Below are 20237 nucleotides of genomic sequence, written 5' to 3'. Positions count from 1 at the left end.
AGGGTGGCAGAAGGGCAGCCAGCACACAGGGACAGGGACATGGCATCTCCCAGAGCTGCCCACTGTGGGTGTGGACTCCCAGCCCCAGGCAGAGGTGCTGGGGCACAGCAGGAATCCCAGCAATGCTTTCCTCAGAAAGGAGGCAACACGGCGTGGTGCCCGCTGGCACCCGCTGCAACACCCCGGGCTTGCCAGCCATGGCGCCAGGCGTCTGCTGGTGGCACCCAGCTGGAGGCACACCCAGCCATCCCTGGCCACTGCGTGCCACCATGCTGGGCCATATGTGCATCAGCTTTGGCAATGCTACTTGGCCCCGCACCGCCTGGCCGCAGCAGCCGCGATGAGCAGACAGACAGACTGACAGACTGCAGCAAGCCCCAGGTGCTCATAGAAAAAGAAACCTACTCTTTATTGTGGCTGGCAGGGCTGTGCCCAGCCAGGGTTACATTCAGCTCTACTGCTGTCCGGTTAGCAGGGTGACGTGAGCATGCGTCAGCGGGGCAGGGGTCCCACCACCCACGGGTGCTGCAGGCGGGATGGGGGCACAGGCACGAGGGACCCCCAGCCTGTGGCAGCCCCAACCCTGCCGGGGGCTGTGGGGGCAGCTGTAGCCGGGGCCCTGTGTGCACACACCGAAGGCCCAAGGGGTGAGGGTTAGCACCAGAAACGGGGCTCTGCATCCAGCGAGGGGCCCTGGTGCCCAGGTACCAAGCCCAGCCACCTCCCACCAGGATGCAGGTGGCAGGACAGGGGACCCCCTCGCCAGCAATGCCAAGTGCCCGGGGCCACCAGCAGTCACCCCCACAGCGCAGGAACCTAGGGGAGAAGGATAGGGCCCAGCCCAGGAGCATCTGGGCTGCCGCAGCCCTGGCTGACCTCCAGCTGCAGGATGCTGCCGGCAGCTGCCCCGGGTGCTTGGAGTGGGGGTACCGGGGCTTGGCCCCCCACGCGGTGCCTGGTGGGGCATGGGGCCGTGCCAGCCAGAGCCCAGGGGCGGTTTGGTGTGTGTCAGGGGATGCTTGCATATAGGCTGGGGCCAGGCCCAGCGGAGTCGTTGACGGACAGACAGCTCAGCCCTTGCAGGTGGGTGCCCACTTGGGGGGCCGCAGCGCTGGGCCAGAGACCCTTGGGGCGCATGGCCACGGCTTTGCCAACCTCCAGCCTCGGGGCGGGCAGCCGCCAGGGAGGAGAGTCCTGAGTGGGGCCGGCCAAGGGTGCTGGGCGTAGGGTGGGCAGCTGGGGGGGCTCAGCGGCAGGGGCTGCAGCGCTCTGGCGGGGACCCTTCCGGCGGCTCTGCAAGGGCATGGAAGCGCTGGAGCAGCATGCCCTCCTGCACTGGCACTCCAGGGGCTGGGGGACAGCCCCACTGCCCTGTCCCACATCACCCCATTGACTCTGTGCTTCCCCAGGCCCAACGGCCCCCCGCAGCCCCCCAGTCCCCTGCCCTGTGGGGCAAGCAAGGTGCAGCCTGCAGCAGGCTGGCCAGGGCGGGCAGGGGACCCCCCACAGTGGCACAGCTCTCACCTGGGGGTGCCACAGCCAGGCTCTCCTCGGCTGCGGTGAACTGCAGCTCACCTCCGTCAGGCAGCAGGGAGCCACGGGAGCGGGGGCACCGATCTCCGGAGCGCGTCCTCCGCAGCACCGACTGGGGAGGGAGAGGGTCAGCACCTGTGGTGGCCAGGCTGGGGGGGTTCAGGACTTCTGGAGGGGCTCTCCAGTCCTTACCTTCCTGGCCAGGGGGCTGCTGGGGGCCGAGGCACTGCTGTAGAGGCTGAGGCTGGAGTTGGAGCGGCTAGGGGACAGCACTTTGGAGGAAGGGGCCGACTGGTTCCCCGCACACTTAGCTGCAGCGGCCCCGAAGGCGTCTGGGGACAGGTACTTCTCGTTGATCTTCAGGTTGGTTCTTCCCTTCACTGGAGATGACAAGAGGTGGTGAGTGGGGCTGGTGCTGGAGGTCCTGCGGCCCCAGGCCGGGCAGTGCGAGAGCCTGGGGAGCCCAGTGCGCTGTGTCCCACATGGACACCACCGACCCACATGGCCCCACAGATATCCCACCTGGGCCCAGGGATGCCCACCACACCAACGTCAGGGCTCTCCTGGCCTCAGTCCACTGCAGACCCTTGGCCATGGGTGCCCCATGCCCAGTGTGGGACATCCACACCCACCTCTGCAGGGGTCGTTCTTCACCAGGAACTCGTCCAGTGCAATCCAGCCCCCACCGACTCGCACCATCAGGGTGCTGCGCAGGATCCGCACCATCCGCAGCTGCTGGGACTCCCCAAACTGTGGGGGAGAGGGATGTCAGGGCAAGGCAGGGGCCAGTGGGGTTTGGCAGGGCTGGGAGCCAGGGAGGGGGTGCCAGAGCAGGTACCAGCACCCAGATCTGCCCATCACCAGCCCATTGGGTCCCCTGTGGCACCTCCGTTCCCACCACAACTACCCTTCCTGCTGTGCCACAGTGTGCAGCATCTGTGGCCAGGGATGCCATGGGACACGGGGATGTGCCCTCCCCCCACTGCTGCAAAGGGTCTGGGGCAGGGAGTCACAGCGCAGAGGGAGCTGTGGGATGTCTGCATGGTGCAGGCTGTGCACAGGTGTCAGAGCAATCCCAGGACCCCAGCTGGGGAACGGGGGCTGCTGGCCATGGTGGCAGAGCAGGAGGTGGCAGCAGTGGTGTGGGTTGGCACTTACCCGGTACCTGTTGGCGCTGATCTGCTCCACCTGGAAGCGCTTAGCACAGTTGCACTGGGCCACTTGCCTGTTCACCTGGGGACAGCACACTTGGCTCAGGCCCACGGCGGGGCCCGCCACCCTGCCCAGCCCCAGGCCCAGCCCTGCTGCCATACCTCATCCTGGATCTGGTCAGCGTCAGCGATCCGGCGCAGTGGGTCCCGGTTGGGGTGCAGGGCGCTGACAAACTCATAATAGTCGATGAAGCCGTCACCATTCATGTCGAAGATGCTCGCCACAGCATTCATCTCCAAGACATTGGTGGGGAACTCTGCAGGGGGGAAGGGGACCACCATGCCTTGTGCACCCCTGTACCAAAGCTAGCTGGTGTCAGCACCAAATCCTGGCCCCCTCCAAGGGGCATCCTGGCTGGCAGACCCTGTCCCTCCCCATCTCTGCCAGCACTGCCCCCCCTCTCCCCACAGTGCCCTTTCCCAGGCTCTCAGGGAGGGGGGAAGCCCTGTGGGGTGCAGGAGCCCAACGAGCCAGCCCCAGCCCACCCCAGCCCAGCCCCGGGGGCACGCACTGGAGGAGAGGACGCTCTCGATGAACTCTCGCTGGCTGATGCGCCCATCCTGGTCCCTGTCGATGCCTCGGAAAACATCCAGGACACGGGACTTCATTTGGCTGATCCACTGCATGTAACGCTTTCTCCAGACCCCAAAGTCAAAGTGAGCAAACTCCTCCAGCTCGGAGAGGCACAGACAGGAATTAACGCACCAGCCGGACAGACCCCCCTAAACCCCCATCATGTCAGCCTGGGTGACCGTGCTATGCCCCTCGCAGGACCCACATTCAGGCTCAGCCTCGCTGCCATGCAGCCGGATTGCTCCCAGCCCTGACACCACTGAGGCTGGCAGGGGGGTCTCTCTGCCCAGGAGCCCAGCTCTGGGTTGCAAAGGGAAGCGCTGGCTCCAGCAGCTGGCTCTTGGCTCTCAGGGGTGCACTCACCCCAGCCCACAGGGATGCACCAGGACTCCCAGCTGCAGGGACGGGATCTGGGAAGATGCCTGCTCCATCCCACTGACCCTGAGGACCTTCCCCACCAGCATCTGACCCAAGGCCAGAGGCTCCCACCAGCAGAAGGTGAGACAAGCTGTCCACACCCACCTGGGGCTGCAGAACCACCAGGGCTGCCCCTACCTCTCGCAGGTGCTGCAGGGCTGTCTCCAACCGGTACTGCCGGTCCAGGGCCAGAAGCCAGAGCTGCTGCCAGCGGTGCAGGAGCTGGGCCATGAGGGGTGTCTGGGGCTCTAGCCCCCCGAGCGGCACCACCGGTGTGCCCTGTGCCTTCCCTGTGCTGCGGCGCCCTGCAGCCAGCGAAGACATGCGGTGAGGGCACAGCCATGGGTCCCAGGGCATGGTGCAGCACAGGGGGCAAGGCGGGGGGATCCTTACGTGTGGCCAGCCGGCGTGCAGCTGGCGGGCCCAGCTCCGTGGCCAGCTTCCGCTTGCAGCTCTTGGTGACCTTCTCCACGTCAGGCTGCTTACGGTTCAGCTCCTCCATGAAGACCTGCCACAGAGCACTGGCGCTGAGTGCCCACCAGCATGTCCCCTAGGCATGCCCTGCCAGCACAGCTGGGGTAGGGGGCTGAAGCTGGGAGCACAGTCACCCACAGATCAGCCCTTCTTCCCCCTCCCCAGGACCCTCCTGCATCAGCAGTCCTTGCCACAGACCCAGTGGGCTTGGGATGTGGCTGCTGCCACGCCTGAAAGGTGCTTCCACATCACGGCTGCATGCAGAAGCTGCACCCATAGCCTCAGCCTGGTGCACCTGAAAGTCCTTGGTTGGGTTGAGTGTTTGCCCAGGGCCACGCAGGTTAGGGGGGACAAGCATAGCCCCCGGCGCAGGGTCCTTTACCGTGTGCTGGGCATTGAGCTCCTCCAGCTGCTCAGCCTCCTCCGGCAGCGGCTCCTGGTCCCGCAGGCTGAGCGCCTCCTCGGCGGCTGTGATCCAGTCAATGAGCTGGGCCATCTCCTCCCGCTCGGCCGCGAGGCTGGCCGTCTGCACCTGCAGCCGCTCGCCCTGCTGCTGGGCCCAGCTCAGCACCTGTGGGCATGGCCAGGGGAGCTGGGCCACGGGGGCTGGCAGCGGGGGGCACGGGGCCAGCTGCCCTGCTATGGACCCCAGCGCCTGCAGCCCCGAGCGGGCATCCCAGGGCCATTGCTTCAGTGGGGACGAGTCTCTGCACGGGGAGCCTTGGCCCACCCTTGCCATGGGGCAGGCACACAGACCCCCGGGCAGCAGCCCCAGTGACTATGGGGCAGGGACATGGGGGCTCCATGGCCCACCCGTGACCATGGGGCAGGCCCGAGTTCCTGCAGGGCTGCCAGTGCTGCCCCTCATCTGCTGAGGGGCCTTTGCAGCTCTGGGGTGCTGCTGCCGCTGCTTTGAGCACCAGTCCTTGGTATGTCCCTGCAGACAGTGGCTGAACGTGCCAGTACCCAGGTCTGTGCCTCAGTGGACGTGGTGGCTACCCTCACAGCGGGGCTGGGCCACATCCTTGCTATCCAGGTGAGGGGTGAGAAGAGCAGCCCTGAGGGAGGCCAGACCCCAAGGCAGATCCAGATCAGATACCAAAAATCTCTGCTCACTAAGGGCTTTGTGTAGATGAGGTCGAGGGATCGGCTGAACCTGTCAGACCCGTTCAGGGGGAGCCAGGAGCACTCTCACCTGCAAACCCACAATGGCTGGGGCGAGCCTCCAAGCCACTGCAGGAGCGGAGTCTGGGATGGGGATTCCTCAGGACACTGCTCCTAGGGGACTCCCTGCCTGGGCTGCATGGCATCTGCCATCACACAGCAGTGAGCCACCACCACACAGGTGGAACTGCAGAGGTGCCTGGTGACCCCCGGCATGGCCCCAGGATGGGCAAGCAGGGCTGGCAGGGGCAGTACATCCCAGCAGCTCACGGAAGGCCAAGAGGAGCCAAGCAAGAGCCAGCTGGTCACTGGCAAGACCAAGACCGTATGTGTCGGCCAGGGATGGGACCAAGCACTCCCAGCCCCTCACAATGCACCAGTCAGGAGGGCTGTGACAAAGAGGCACCGGCGGTGGGAAAGGCGGGAGGCTGTGCTAGTCCCAGGCACGGGTGCAGATCTGCTCCCCGCCCAGGGAGGGATGGAGAAGGGGTGCCCTGCTCACCTCCTGGAAGCGGCTCTTGGCGACCGTGACCCAGGACTTGATGGTGATGACAGAGTCCGGATGGCAGGTGGAGAGGATCTCCTCCCCCAGTGAGGTGATGCACTCCAGCTCCAGCTGCTGGCACTGCAGGGACTTCATCAGCTCCTGCAGGGTGCACAGACTGTGGTACTGCCGGGTCTTAGCTCCCTGCACCCCACTGCACCCTCCAGCACTCCAGGGACCAGCCTCCACCCAGATGGGTGCAAAGGCAGGGCAAGGGCACTGGGCTGAGCGGGCACATTCCCTGAGCATAGCTGTCTTTGCATGGGGTGCTGAGGACCCCAAATCTCCACACCTCAGGGTGCTTCGTGCCCCAAATCCCATGTCTTGGTGTGATGGGACCCAACATGTCTCAGCGTGGTGCACCCCACACTCTCTCAATGTCCTAGTTGACCCCAGCAACAGGATGTCCCAGGGCAAGGATGGAGCCAACCTGGAGGTGGGGGCTGGTGGGGACAGGCACCCACCTGCAGCTGGTTCTGGCACTCCTGTACAGCCAGTTCCTCCTCGGGGAAGACACCATATTTGAGGGTTTTCTCTGACTCGGAGAGGCGACCCAGGAAGGAGTGCACCAGGGTGTGAAACTCCTCTGCCTGCCATGGACAGCCAGGGACCTGCTCAGCACCCACTTTGTAGCTGCAGCCCTAGGTCCCAGCCCCTGAGCCCCCCAGCCAGACCTCGAGCCCTGCAGCTGCTGTTCCTGCCCAGGGCCAGACAAGTACCCAGCACTGGCAGCTCACTGTGCAGCTCCAGGCCCCTGAGAAAAAGCTGCTGCCAGCCCAGCTCGAACCCCACAGCAGGACAGAGAGGATGCTCTTCACCCCAGCTTGGCACCTGGGACTCAAGTACCTCCCCACCGAGCAGCACACCCTGCGACGTGCAGCCGTCCTGCCCCGGGCACCCCACACACAGGCACACTTACAACAGGCACCAGCCTGGCACCCGGCCACGGCACCTTGCAACACAGCCACACAGAGCCCCACACAGCACCCTGCAACACACGGCCACCCACTGCCCGGGCACCCCATGCAGCACCCTGCGGCTCGGCCACACGCAGAGCCTGGGCATCCCATGCAGCACCCCACAGCACAGCCACACACAGCCCCGGGCACTCCACATGCCCAGGGCTGCCTGCAGAGCCTTCCCACTAGGATGCACCAGCTGCAGCCCTGACTTTTCCACTCAGGACCAGCTGCTGCCCCCCTGCCACCCCACTGGCTCAGCTGGCTCTCACCTGCCGGAGTGCGGCCTCCAGCCGAGCCTGCTTGGAGACGGAGAGCTTGCAGACCAGGTCCCATCGGGTGCTCAGCTCCTCCATCTGCTTCTGCAGCCACTGGGAATCGACGCTGCTACTGCCACGGGTCAGGTCCCGCACCGAGCGCTTCAGCATCTTGATGCAGCTGGCTCGCTTGCCCAGCTCCTTCTGGAAGACCTAAGCAGGGGAGGGCAGGATGGGGTGGGAGATGCTGAGGAGGGAGCCAGCACCCTGCCTGGCCCATTAAGTGGGGTACATGGGGTGTTCCAGCACTGCCCCAAGGACTGGGAGCGCAGGCTCAGGTAAAGCTGGGGCTGCTCCGGTGGGCAAAGCCCCATCCTGTGCCCGGCTCCTGCCCCAGGATGGACGGTGGGCAGGGCTGGTGCAGAGCCCGGGGCTGCCCAGGGGCCGACGAAGGGCAGGGACCTCCCCACGTGGCTGGGGACACCCACCTTGTGCTTGTCCATCAGGTCGCTGACCAGGTCCCGGTCCCCTCCGACAGGCACATCCTCGCTGAGCTGCGGCTCGGCCCGGTACAGCCAGTCCATGAGAGCCTGCAGCGCATCTGTGAACTTGCCCGAGAAGAGCAGGTTCTCCTCCAGCTTGTGCTGCCTGCAAGGACGGGTGCAGGCAATGCCAGCAGTGCCCCAGTGCCACTCAGCGCCGCGGTGCCAGGAACAGCCGCCCCATGGGGAGCCCAGCAGCGTGGCTGTAAGTGCCTGGGCTCACTTATGGCCAGGGGTGGATCCCAGCTGCACCCAACACAGCCAGAGCCCTGTGGTGCTGGGGCAGGGGTCCCAAAGCAGGGAGTGGGATACACAAGGAGGAAGGGCAATGCCACAACACCATCTGGGACCATCCCACCCTATCCTGTGCCATCCCGTGCCATCCCAGCCTCACCTCTCCACAGCCCGGCTGCACAGCGCATCCCAGCGCTCCTTCAGTTCCCCCAGCAGCTCCTCCAGCGGCTGCAGGTCCTCAGGGAGACGGGCTCTCTCCCGCAGCGCTCGCCCACTCCGCAGCGTGGCTTCATACACCGGCCGCTTTGAGCGCAGCACCTTCTGGAAAGCCTATGGGTAGAGGGGGTGATCCCACCTGGACCCCCGGCGTGTGGGTGCTGGTCCCAGGGTGGGCAGGCTGCGGGGAGACTCCTGCCTCCCCAGGTGCTGCGGGGCAGCTTGGAGTGCTGCTGCCCCTCGGTGGAGGGCTCTCCCCACCCCAGGTGTCCCCACAGGCATCTGACCACCACAGCTCTGGGTGCATCGGGGCACTGCTGACTCACTGGGAGCTGGGGAGCCCCCTCCCTGGCCACCCCACAGCCCTCCAGCTCTGCTCCCCACTGCCCACAGCTACGCAGCTACGCCCGCTGGGACCCCCTCCCCATCTCCGCAGGGCCGGGGAGTGGGGCAGACCCCCTACCTTGTGCTCAGCCAGCTGGCACTTGATCTCCTCCTGGCTTGTGGCAGTGTCCTGCGGCACCTCCAAGCTCTGCTCCACCTCGTCCATCCAGTCCAGGAGCAGCCGCCGGGACTCGCTGAACTGAAATGGAGAAGAGGGGTGCAGAGGGGCTCTTGTGTGCAAAAGAAGGGCCAGGGCGACCCGGGCAAAGAGCCACAGCACCCACACAACAGGGCTGCATGGCCCGTGCACCACCTCAGCACAAGCCACGGACCAGCACAGCATGGTCCCCAAGCTGGATCTGCATGGCCCCTGCACCAGCACAGCTCCCCACAGGACCTGCATCCCCTGGCACCTGGCACAGCAGCTGAGTACCTGCTTGGTGCGCTTGCGGGCCTCCTCCAGTGCCGCCCCTCGCTCCGACATTCGCTGCAGCACCTTCCCCAGCCGCTCCCTGGCCGTCAGCACCAGGTTCTGGATGACGGCACCATCCTGCTTCCTGCTGAAGTCCTTCAAGCGAGATGCAACAGCCTCCAGGCCACTGAGCTTTTCCCCGTGGGCATTCGCCTCCTTCACCAGGGCCTGTGGGAGAGTGGAGGCAGCTGGGGGCATGCAGACAGCCCCAGGACAGGAGCGGAGCCTCCCAGCACAGCCTGCACCTGCACAGGGTGCTGAGCCGCCTCACTCTGCTGCTGCAGGGAGAGACGTCCCGTTGCCAGCCCGGGGAGATCGCTGCTGCCGATGCCGCTGGCACTGCTGCCGCCACATGGGATCCCTCGAGGCTGACCCAGCCCCAGGGAATCAGCCCCAGCTTCAGGGCACGGTGCTGGGCAGCGTGGGGGCACACCTGGGCAGCAGGCGGGAGGCCGCTGCACCAGCTCAGCCTCACTTGCCTTGTGCTCCTGGATCTGCGCGGTGACAGTGTCCAGGACGAAACTGGGTGGTGCAGGGGAGCTGAGGAGCTCCTCCGTGTGAGCCACCCAGCGCAGCAGGTCCTGCATGGTGCCGTGGAACTCAGTGGTGACCGTCAGCCCCTCGGACAGGCGCTCCTGCAGGCAGGGGGACGGTGCTCATGGGGACAGGCACCCGCAGCTACCAGAGCCGGGGCAGGGTCAGCACCCCTGGGCAGGCAGCACACCCCCTGCCCTGCACACCTTCCTCTCCTGGGCCTCGGCATGAACGCTCTCCCACTTCTGCTCCAGGATGCGGAGGCTGTGCTCGGTGCTGCAGGGCCGGCCGGCGCGATAGGAGGCCAGAAGCCGCTGCAGCCGCTCCCGCACGCCACTGTATGCCTCCTGCTTGGACTCCATCTCCTTGCATAGCTCCTGCCGAGAGGTGGCGGGGAGCCCCGGGGTCACTGCCCCGAAGGACAGGGATGGGGACAGGGACGGATTTGGGGCACCCATACACCTCCCAAGGAACACTCAGGGATGGCCCTGCAGTGCAGGGGGGGTCTTGCACAGCCCTGGTGCTCACCAGGTGTGCGGTGAGCTTCTCTTTGGTGGTGTCCGGGTGGCCCCATGCCGGCTTGGAGAAGAAGAGCTGCAGCTCCACCTGCTCCAGCCACTGCAGCAGCTCCGTGATCTCCAGCGTGATGTCCTGCACCTGGGGGCGGCATAGGGGGTCAGCACTGCCCCTGGCAGCACTACGGTGGGCAGCCCCAGCATGCAGTGCCCCATACCTGGCTGAGGTTGTTCTCCAGCTCCAGCTGGCGGCTCTCGGTCTCGCTCTGCACCAGGTCCCAGCGCTGGTTGAGCTGCTGCAGGCTGCGCTGGAGCCCCTCCACGCTCTCCCCCAGGCTGGAGAGCAGCAAGCCCTGCCCAGCCTCATTGACAGACTGCACTGTGTGAGCATGGGACATCACATCGTTCCGCAGCACCTGGGGATTGGGGCACCGTGATCACAGGCAGTGCCATGGCGGGGAGCACCCCACATGCTATGCCATGCCAAGCCCCTCACCCTGGGCCACCTCTGCTGCCCACATCAATGCTGCCATCGTGGCACCAGAAGCCCCACGGGGCTGGGGTCTGGGAAGTGCCACGCCAGGGGAGGACAACAGCCAGGGATACCCCAGAGCCAGCACCTTGGCTCTTGTCCTCAGCATGGCATGGGGCAGGTGTGAGGCACCAAAATTGCTGCTTCGTGGGGAGGTTGCCATGACAGGGCACAGAGGACACCAAGGCCACCCCCTGTGTGTGACCCCCTCTGGGCACAGGGCCAGCCCGCACCTCACAGCACCTCACCTGCGTCACTGCACGAGCGTGCCCAGGCAAGGGGAAGCGGCTCTGGGCTGGCCGTGGCCTCAGCCGCCTCCCGGCAGGCATGGAGACAGCTCATTCCTTCCATGCTGTCACCGCGGGAGGGGACGCGTTCTCACGCCGCCCACCTCAAGCCACAGCCTGCTCAACCCGGCCGCTGTTGCCCTGGGGCTCGGTGGCAGTGCCAGGAGGTGGGGGTTGGGTAGCACCCTGCAGCCAGGATGCATCCCCACAGCAGGAGGACCACGACCAGGACCTCCTGTGCAATGGGACCAGGCTGTGGCCCCACAGCAAGACTGTGCCACGTCCCCTGGGTGAGATGTCCCCACACAGACACCTGGCTGTCAGAGCAGCCCAGGATGCACCATGTGGGCAGCCCCATCCCACCGCTGCCCTCACCTTGTGCTTGGCCAGCTCAATCTCACAGCTCTGCAGGTCGAGGCGTAGCAGTGTCGGGCCCTGCAGCTGCTCGGCGGTGCGGGACAGCCACTGCAGCAGCTCCTCCAGCTGGTGCTGGAACTGCCCCAGGCCCAGCAGAGCCGCCTCCAGCTGGTGCTGTCCCAGCAAGGGTGGAATTGGGCACCCGTTTGGTGGGAGCAATGTCAGCCCGGACCACGCACCCAGCACCCGTGTGGCCCCATGCACCCACAGTGCCCTGAGCACCATGTGCCCAGAGCCTGCACGGCCCCACACACACCCAGCACCCACATGGAACCCCATGCGCCCACATAGCTCCCACATACCCAGTACCCACACAGCACCCCACGCACCCACACCGCCATGGCTCTTGCCTTGCGCCAGTGGCAGATGTGCTCAACAGCTCAGGTGCCACCACCACCTCCCAGAGCCCCCAAGCCCCCGTGCCCAGGACAGCAGTGCCCCACACCCAGCCCTGCCCCACGCCTGGGATGCCCCTGCAATGGCTGGCCCCCACACCTGGCGGCTGACGATCTCCTCCTCCAGGTGGTCCCAGCGCTGGCGGAAGTCACTGAGCAGAGCCGGGGGGTCCCCCTGCCCTGCGCCCCCCAGGCTGGTCTGGTGCCGCAGGCTCTCCACGTCAACCTTGCACTGGTAGAGCTCCCTCTTGAACTCCTGTGGGATGGCAATGAGTGGGTGACCCCAGCCCCACACATGGAGATGGGGATCTGCCACATCAATAGGCATGGCACAGCATGGCATGACATGCCATGGCACAGAGCTGGGTCTGGCACAAGCTGCATGGTCTGGCATGGCACAGCATGGCATGACAGAACATGGTCTGGTTTGGCACAGAATGGCATGGCATGGCATAACACAGCGTGGCACAGCATGGTAGAGCTGGGTCTGGTTTGGCACGGAATAGCATGGCATGGCAGAGCTGGGTCTGCCATGCACTGCATGTTTGGCATGGCACAGCACAGCACGGGATGGCAGAACGTGGTCTGGTTTGGCACAACATGGCATAGGATGACATGGCATGGCATGACATGAAACGGCAGAGCTGGGTGTGACATGCAGTGCACTGTTTGGCATGGCACAGCACAGCACGGCACAGCTTGGTACAGGCACCTTGGCTCAGCACTCCTCCTTATGGAAAGCAGGCAGCCCTGCCCCTTGGGGCGTCTTGGCAAGGGGCAGGATTTGACCACCCCAGGTGGGACTTGGCCACCCAGCGCCCACCATGAACAGGTGCCATGGGGGCACTGGCCAACATGCCGCACTTTCATCCCACTGCTGCCCCAACCATCCCGCTTACCCTCGCCACTGCCCCCCTGCCTGCCCCCAGGGCTCAGGGCCCCATCCTGCAGCACAGCCCACCTTCAGCTCCGCCAGCTGCTGCTGCACCAGGTCCAGGTCCCCGCCGACAAGGAACTCCTCCGCCATGCGCAGCTCAGCTGTGTCCAGCCACTCAAAGAGCCGCTGGGGACAGACAGAGATCATGGGGTCAGGGAGGGTGGGAGGCCTGAGCCCCCATCCCTGTCCCCACACACCAAACACGCCAGCCTTGCAATGCCAGCTGCGTCCTGAGGGGCACAGGCATGCTGCCCCCTGCGCTTTGCAGCTCCATGGCCAGGAGTGGGGCTGGTACCCACCGTGGTCCCCAAGGAGGGCTGGAGCACAGGGCAGGGGTGTGCTCCATCCCCAGCCCCACTGAGGGATTTGAGCATGCCACACTGGGCCAGGACATGGGCACAGCCCGCCCCATTGCCCATCCCCCCCAGCAAGCCCCCCACCCATAGCAGCATCATGACCCTATAGCTCAGCTAGCTCCATGCTCCGATAGTCCTGCACCGCCACATAGCTCCACTGCGGGCCCCACTGCCAGGTCCTGCCTTCAGCCATGCCCAGGGACCACCATGGTGGCCCCACAGCCCCTCACACCCCCAAGTGGGAACGGGAGGGCGATGCAGGTTGCGGGGCAGGCCCCTATGTGGGGTGTCTGCCCGAGCGAACCCCCAGCACCCCACCTGCATGGTCTCCTGGTAGCTGACAGAGGTCTGGAGCTGCTCCTCGAGGCGGGCATACCGCTCCGTCCACACCTTGTTCAGGCTGTGCCAGGAGGAGTAGAGCTGCGGCCGGGCGCGGGGGTCAGCGGCACCGCGCGGGGGGTCAGGGGCACGAGGGTCAGGGGTCCGGGACACGGGGGTGAGCAGCACCATGCCTGGCACTAGTGTGTGGGGTGCAAGGGGCAGTGGCACCGCGCAGGGGTCAGCAGGCACCAGTACAGGGTGTGAGGAATGGCACGCGGTCCCTCGTGCAGGCACAGCAGCCTGGGACAGCCACCCTCCATCCAGCCCAGCCCCGGGACATCCAGGGGACATTGGGTCTGGGGGCACATCTGCCCCTTCTCCAGGATCCCACTAAGGCACCGCCCCAGGGACCTCCCATCCCTACAAGCACCCTCCCCACGCACCCAGGACCCCGTCCCTCACTGGACCCACACCCATCGGCACTCACATCGTCCAGGCTCTTTGTGACATCGGGCTTGTCGGGGTCCCCACAAGAGGACATCAGCTCCACGCCCAGGCTGCCCAGCGTGTCCAGCTCACCCTGCAGCGAGTCGATCTCCTCCCGCAGTGCCTGCAAGACAGGACGGGGCTCAGTGCCGCCTGTGCCACGGGGTTGCCTGTGCCACAGGGCTGCCCACCAAGCCCCCTCCCCAGCCACTACCTGCATGGTGCGGAGCTGTGTGCGGATGATCTCAGGCTCACCACCGGCCTCCTCCAGCCCCAGCACCAGCTGCTGGGTGTCACTCAGAGTCAGGGCCAGCTCGGAGAGACCATGCCAGAATCGGTCGGCCAGCGCCAGCAGCTCCCGCAGCCAGCGCTCCTGCTCCTGGCAGCGGCCCCGCAGGCAGCCCCACTGGGACAGCAACTGCGCCGTCCGCTCCTGGATCCCTGCGGGACACGAGAGGGACAGGGCTCAGCTTGGGTACCCTCGAAGTGCTGTGAAGGACCAGTCACCCCAACACAGCCCCGAGCAGGGACGCGGCCCCGTTGGGACGCCCGTGTGTCGGCACGCGTGGCCATGCACACGCACCCACCCATGGTGCCATGCCTGCCCCTCCATGCCGATACCTCTGGCAGCAGCATCGGAGTTTGCTGCCTGCATGCTGGCTAGCAGCTCGCTGCCCTGCGCCTGGATGGTCTCTAGGGCCACCCCCAGCTTCTCCAGCTCGCCCAGGGCCAGGCTGTTCTCACGGATCTGCTCCCGAAGGTGGGCTGCATCACCACGGATGGAGGGCTGGCTCTGCAGGCGGCTCTGCAGCCGCTCCAGGCACTCCAGCAGCAGGTCCATGCGCTCAGTCAGCTGGGGAAGGTGTAGGAGGGGACGAGCCCGGTCACTTGAGGGGAAGCCTCAGGGAACACCAGCCCTCCTGGTGCTGGCTCTGTACCTGGCTGTAACGTGGCAGGGCATCCTCCAGCAGGGCAGCTGCCTGGCACACGCGCTCACGGATGCAGCCGTACTGCTCCTCTGCCTCCTGCCAGCGCTGCTGGAATGGGGCGCCCTGCTCCGGGCTCAGCTCCACCAGCTGTGCTGAGACACGCTGCAGCTTCCCCATCAGGGGCCGGTGCTCAGCAATGGCCTCCCGAAGGCACTGAGGGCAGAGGAAAGGCTGTGGGCACACGCAGGTCCAGGACAGGGCACACGGGGACATGCCCTGGTGCTGCTGCCCTGGCTCAGTACTTGTGCATGTACCCAGGTCCCTGCAGTGCTGCCACCTCTGTCCTATGCTCCCAACCCCGTGGGATGGCAAAGCACGTCCCTGCCTTCGCCTTCACCTTCGCCATGCCCCAGCTGAATCCATCTTCCCTCACCTGCAGCAGTGCCTGCTGTTCCTTGAAGGCCTCATAGCTGATGGCGTTGGGGGAAATCTGCACCCCGATGACCTGTGTCTCCTCCAGCCAGGGCAACAGCTCCTCGTGGGCCTCAGAGAACTGGGCAAGCAGGGTCTGGGCGTGCTCCAGCTGCACGGCGCAGGCTCCACTGCGCAGGAAAAGCTGTTCCATGCGCTCCCGCAGCGCCTGCACCGAGGGCTGTGAAGACAGATAGCTCACCAGGGGACATGGGGCATGGCCGGCCCCTGGGGCAAGGGGCCCTGCTGTGGCAGCATCCCACCCAGCACCCACTGGGTGCAGCCCCAGCACAGCTGCTCACCTGGAGGTGCTGCCGCAGGGGCTCGGGGCAGGACTGGAGCAGCAGGTTTGAGATCCCGAGCAGACGCTCCACCAGTCCCCGGTGGTGCAGGATCTCAGCAGAGAGCAGCTGGAAGACAGAGGTGGGTGGGTGTCAGGTCCTGCAGAGACGTCAGCAGATCCATGCGCATGTGATCTGGGGGGTCAGTGCAGGAGCCCAGCAGAGTAGGGGTACAATGCCAGTGTCCCTGGGGATTTCCCTTTGGCGTTGGGGTACCAGTGGGTTGCACCCTGGCCCAGAGCAGCACTGCAGACCCACCTTCTGATCAGAGAGCTGCGAGTGGAGGGCCTGGGCATCCAGCTGCACCCGCCCGATCTCCTCCAGCCGCTCGCCGAGCCCAGCCAAGCGCGCAAGCTGGGAGTCAAGGATCTGCTCGAACTGCAGAAAGGAGGAGACCTGTCAATGTGCCGGCAGGGAGAGCACACGTACCAGGGCAGCCTTGCCGGGACACAGACCCCCTACCCCCTGTGTGTCTGCTGCTGGTTAGCACCGGACCTCCTGCTGTAGCCTGGTGCAGCCCATTCAGCCACATCCCTCCAGACCCAACTCCCCCATCTCATGCTGCAGGCAGCAATGCCATGGAGCCAGGGAGGGGTGAAGGGGGCAGAGGGTGACATTGCTCAGAGCCCCATGTCCCGCACCTTCTCCTTGTCGCTCGTGCTGACCGGGGGCTCCTGGCCACCGTGCTGGCTGTCCCAGGAGCCCAGCTCCTTCTCCATGCGGCCCAGCCAAAGTGCCAGGTCCTCCTGGGCAGTGCCCAAACGGGATGAGGCCTCCAGGGTCTGCCCCAGCCGGTGCATGGTGTCAGCACTGCTCTGGCCCACAATGAGATACCGCATCCTCAAGGACTCCATCTTCTCCTGTGCCAGCTGGGCCTCCTCCCCTGCGGCAGCAGCAGTGCAGCCAGCATCAGCGCTGCTGCAGCCGGGGACCTGCAGCACTGATGCCCTTCCTCCCCCATGACAGTCACTCTGTCCAATCTTCCCCTGTGCCTGCCCCTGCCCTGCTTCTCCTGGACCCAGCTCCAGTCCCTCATCCCCACTGGAGGCAAAATTTCCCACCACACCCCTGGCCCCTCTCTACCCGACGTCCATCACACAACACTGTCCTCCCACAGCTGCCAGCAGCACCCGGTGGGGAGCAGAGGGCCCCAAAGACACCCAGAACCAGGTGTCCCCTCACTGGTGTGGGCTGCCACCTCCCCAGGACATGCCTTGGTGCCAGCACAGCAGCAGCACGCTGTGCTCATTCCCTCCCACATCCTGTGGTCCCGACCTTGCAGCCACCACTTCAGCCAACCCCACTCGCCTGTCACCATCTCCAGGACCCGCTGCCCGCTCTCCAGGGCACCATCCAGCTCTCCCAGCCGTTCACGAATCTCCTCGCAGAGGACCTGGGCAAGAGGCTCCCGTGGCAGCGGCTGCCGCAGACATCACCCTGCACATCCCCACTGCACCCACTGGCATGCCTCCCGTCCCCACCGCCAACCCCAGACCTCCCCATGGCCCCGCTCGTGGTTTCCCCTGCCCCACTGAGCCCCACTCACGCCCCCCACCCTGTGCTGCAGCAGGTGCCCGAGCCCACCCAGCACTCAGCCCAGCCTCGACCTGGGTTTGCCGGTGGGCGTCCTGCACACGGCTGACGCAGCCATTGGCATGCCAAAGCTGAGCCAGCTGCCGCTCCGTGGTGCCAAGCCACTCCTGGAAGGAGTCCACAGCCTCCTGGAAGCCCTGTGCTGCCGGCAGGATCCGCTCCAGGTGGCCGTACCTGTGCCAGGAAGGTTGGGTGAGCCAGGGAGGGCACAGCCCCTGGCTCCAGGGGCCAAAGCCCCCTCTCCCCCTGGCACTGGGGCTGGGTGGCCGACAGCCACATCCAGGGTCCCCCTGCCCTGTGCTCCCCACCCCAAAACTTCCCACCCTGAATGCAAGGGGGGAGGCGAGGCCAGCATCCCTCTGCTCAGCCCAGGCAGCACCACGAGCATTCCAAGGACACGTGGCAGATGCCCTGGGCTGAGCAGGGACACAGGACACAGGGATGCAGGAGGAGGCAGCCCCTGCCCGGCTGCACCAGCCCCGGCTCTACTCCATGACCTGTCCAGGACCTCCCTGCCCCGGTATCACCCTGCCAACCAGGCTGAGCGCTGGCATGGCCACACTGGGGCACCTGGCCGTGCCGCTCCGCTCCAAGCCCAGCGAGACCCCAGCAAGCTCCCCTGCCTCCTGCAGCAAAGGGCCAGCTCTTGCCCTGATGCTCCACAGCCTCATGCTGGAGCAGCCATAGAGCCACAAACCTGCTGACCTCAGGGCCAGGAAAGCAGGCAAGAGGCATGGCAAGCGCTTGCCCCAAAGCAGAACTGTCACCCACCGCCCTGCACAGTGCCGGCCTGAACCGCTCCAGACCGAGCCCCTTGCGGGCAGCGGGGAGGGCCGGGCGCTGCTGTGAGGCAATGGTGCATCCCTGGCTGGCAGAGCACCACAGAGGCTGCAGGGACCAACCTTGCACCACACACAGCTGGAGGCAGCACAGTCTGCAGGGCACGGTGCAGCCCTGGTGTGAGTGGGATGGGGACAGTCCCTCTGCCAGGGCAGCCCTGGCAGAAGCCCGGCAGAGCATGCCACTGCTACACACAGGGATGGCAGGGGGGTCACAGCACCATAGCCCCACTGCCAGCTGTTGGGAGAGCCCGTGCAGGCAGGGAGGGGGTTGCCACCCCAGCTGATGAAGATCTCAGCCCTGACCCACCTGGCTTCAGCCTCCTGCATCAGCTTGCCCCACTTCTCCCCAAGGCCAGAGAGGCTGCCATTCTCCTCAGGCACCGCCGTGTCAGAGCCGTGCGCTGGTGGCCCAGGTCTGTCCTGCAGGAAGAGCTCCACCCGTGGCCTCCGCTCCTCCAGCAGCCGCTTCAGGAGCTGCAAGGCAGTGGGGCATAGCACTGTGCTGGGGACCCCCCTACCTCCAACGCCACCTCGGCACAGCCTGGAGAATCAGCAGCCCTGGGACAGCCGCTCTGCCCCCCGGCCCCCTAATCCCTGGCTGGAGAGCAGCGTGGGTGGGACACGCCAGCCTGGATCTGCTGACCTTCTGCTCCTCCAGCTGGGCCTTCGCCACCTTCACTTCTGCTGAGGGTGGCTTCTGGTTGCTAACCAGCTCCTCCATGTCCGCCACCCAGGCCAGCAGGCACTCCAGTGTGTCCTGGGCTCGCTCTGTGCCCGTCAACTCCTCCAGGACTGGGACGGCCCGCAGGGACACCTGGGGAGAGAGGTGGCTGAGCCGCCTGGCTGGGCAGGAGGCAGCCATGGGGCAGCTGTGGGGCTGGGGTATGCCCCTCCCCACCATGCCCTGCCCAGGAGGTGATGCGGGGGACAGGTCCTCCCCAGCATCCCCCCACAACCCCTGCTCGCCCCATCGGCAGGGCTGTGTGGGGATGGGCTCTCTGCAGACCTGCACTCCTCCTCAGGGCAGAAGGACCGGGCACTGCCCGCAGGGCTCCGCAAAGCCAGGGCTTCGTGCCATGCGGACCCCCTGCAGACACACATCCCCCATCAGCCGCAGCAGAAAGGAGGGGGCTTGTCTCATCCTCTGGCACCCAGATGCCCCAAAGCAATGAGGTGGGGGGTGCTGCCAGCTGGGCCCACATCAGGGCATCAAGGGCCGCATGCCCCGGCCGCAGATCCCCTGGCACAGGAGAGCGGCGGGAGCGCACAGCCCCACATGAGCCCAAGCCAAGAGAGACAAAAGCCAAGACTCGCTCACGGAGACAACTGTGCTGGCAGAGCAGCCCCACTGGCACAGCGTCTTCCACAGCGAGGGTCCCTGCCCGACAGTCACCTCTACGGCATCCGTGTGTCCAGCGCGGCTGCCAGCCGCGAGCTCCCCCGCACGCTCCGTCAGCACGGTGACGGTCCGGGTGACCAGGGGCTCCCCACCCTTCTCGCCAGCCGGGTACTCGGTCACCTCCACAATCTCTGTCACGATGGTCTCAGTCACCTCCGTCACCTCCGTCACTTCCCGGGTGGTGACAGGTTTCCAGGACCAGGTGCTCCGGGGGGCACTGGCCCGGGGTGGGGTCCAGGCTGCACCCCCCACCTGCCCCTTCAGCGGGATGCAGGCCGTGCTCCCGTTCTGCACCGCCATCTCTGACTGGCTGCGCTTCAGCACGGGGCTGCCCGGCCGGCTCCAGCTGGCGCTGGGCACCGGGCTCCAGCCGTTCTCCACTGGCACCAGTGGCTTCTCCGGTGGCCCCAGCCAAGCCTCTGCGATGCTCCTGGTGGGCGGCTGCCCCACGTCCAGCCCCAGGTCCCGGAGCTGCGGCTCCCGGAGGAGCTCCTCTGACCGCCGGCTCTTCTCGCCCAGGCAGCTGGGCCGGCTCACCGAGTTCCCCATGGCATGGGCACAGGCGCCGGGCCCCCGCCTCAAATCCCGGCCTGAAACAAGCCAGGAGGATGCACATTACCGGAGCCACGGCAGGGCTGCACGGTGCCTGGACCCTGTATCCTCTCCTGCCCTTGCTCCCAGCTGTGCCTCTGCCTCGGATGGCTGCTGGTGCTGCCCAAATTCCTGCACGGGCTTTGGGGGTTCCCAGCCCCCTCCCCCCACAAAGTACTACGGAGAGCCGGGGCCCTGGGGACAGGGAGGGACAAGGCGCTGGCCGTCACCCAGGACCAAGTGGAAGGAGGGGACCCCAAGGGGTTCATGGCGGGGCGTACGGCCCTGCACGTCAGGCGCGCGTCTCGTC

The 20237-nt window shown here is 66.1% G+C and overlaps 1 protein-coding gene across 3 annotated transcripts in view; it reads right to left on the bottom strand.

Moving 5' to 3' along the window:
- Positions 1-385: 385 nt before the first annotated feature.
- Positions 386-20237, bottom strand: part of LOC102059710 (microtubule-actin cross-linking factor 1, isoforms 6/7) — a 36509-nt gene continuing 16657 nt past the window's right edge. For 2 of the 3 annotated variants that reach the window (XM_055703901.1, XM_055703900.1), the window contains exons 2-39: positions 19331-19926; positions 18581-18751; positions 18245-18411; positions 17110-17269; positions 16811-16895; positions 16144-16385; positions 15761-15880; positions 15464-15571; positions 15124-15342; positions 14700-14903; positions 14383-14614; positions 13976-14202; positions 13763-13885; positions 13273-13374; positions 12623-12724; positions 11762-11917; positions 11225-11380; positions 10249-10446; positions 10044-10172; positions 9722-9892; positions 9461-9616; positions 8943-9149; positions 8589-8708; positions 8070-8239; positions 7622-7781; positions 7149-7346; positions 6382-6507; positions 5876-6019; positions 4592-4780; positions 4129-4243; positions 3874-4040; positions 3257-3419; positions 2847-3001; positions 2692-2766; positions 2166-2283; positions 1726-1913; positions 1525-1645; positions 386-1293 (exon numbers count right to left, since the gene is read on the bottom strand). In XM_055703901.1, the coding sequence (XP_055559876.1) occupies positions 1247-1293; positions 1525-1645; positions 1726-1913; positions 2166-2283; positions 2692-2766; positions 2847-3001; positions 3257-3419; positions 3874-4040; positions 4129-4243; positions 4592-4780; positions 5876-6019; positions 6382-6507; positions 7149-7346; positions 7622-7781; positions 8070-8239; positions 8589-8708; positions 8943-9149; positions 9461-9616; positions 9722-9892; positions 10044-10172; positions 10249-10446; positions 11225-11380; positions 11762-11917; positions 12623-12724; positions 13273-13374; positions 13763-13885; positions 13976-14202; positions 14383-14614; positions 14700-14903; positions 15124-15342; positions 15464-15571; positions 15761-15880; positions 16144-16385; positions 16811-16895; positions 17110-17269; positions 18245-18411; positions 18581-18751; positions 19331-19885 (6246 nt within the window). In that variant the 5' untranslated portion in view covers positions 19886-19926 and the 3' untranslated portion in view covers positions 386-1246. The remainder of the gene's footprint in view (positions 1294-1524; positions 1646-1725; positions 1914-2165; positions 2284-2691; positions 2767-2846; positions 3002-3256; positions 3420-3873; positions 4041-4128; positions 4244-4591; positions 4781-5875; positions 6020-6381; positions 6508-7148; positions 7347-7621; positions 7782-8069; positions 8240-8588; positions 8709-8942; positions 9150-9460; positions 9617-9721; positions 9893-10043; positions 10173-10248; positions 10447-11224; positions 11381-11761; positions 11918-12622; positions 12725-13272; positions 13375-13762; positions 13886-13975; positions 14203-14382; positions 14615-14699; positions 14904-15123; positions 15343-15463; positions 15572-15760; positions 15881-16143; positions 16386-16810; positions 16896-17109; positions 17270-18244; positions 18412-18580; positions 18752-19330; positions 19927-20237) is intronic. The other variant, XM_055703899.1, reaches the window with a different exon arrangement.

Source organism: Falco cherrug, chromosome 3 (genome assembly GCF_023634085.1).
Source record: "Falco cherrug isolate bFalChe1 chromosome 3, bFalChe1.pri, whole genome shotgun sequence".
NCBI classification, from domain to species: domain Eukaryota; kingdom Metazoa; phylum Chordata; class Aves; order Falconiformes; family Falconidae; genus Falco; species Falco cherrug.
The sequence above is the reverse complement of the archived record's forward strand: the minus strand, read 5'-3'. Positions and strand labels throughout refer to the sequence as shown.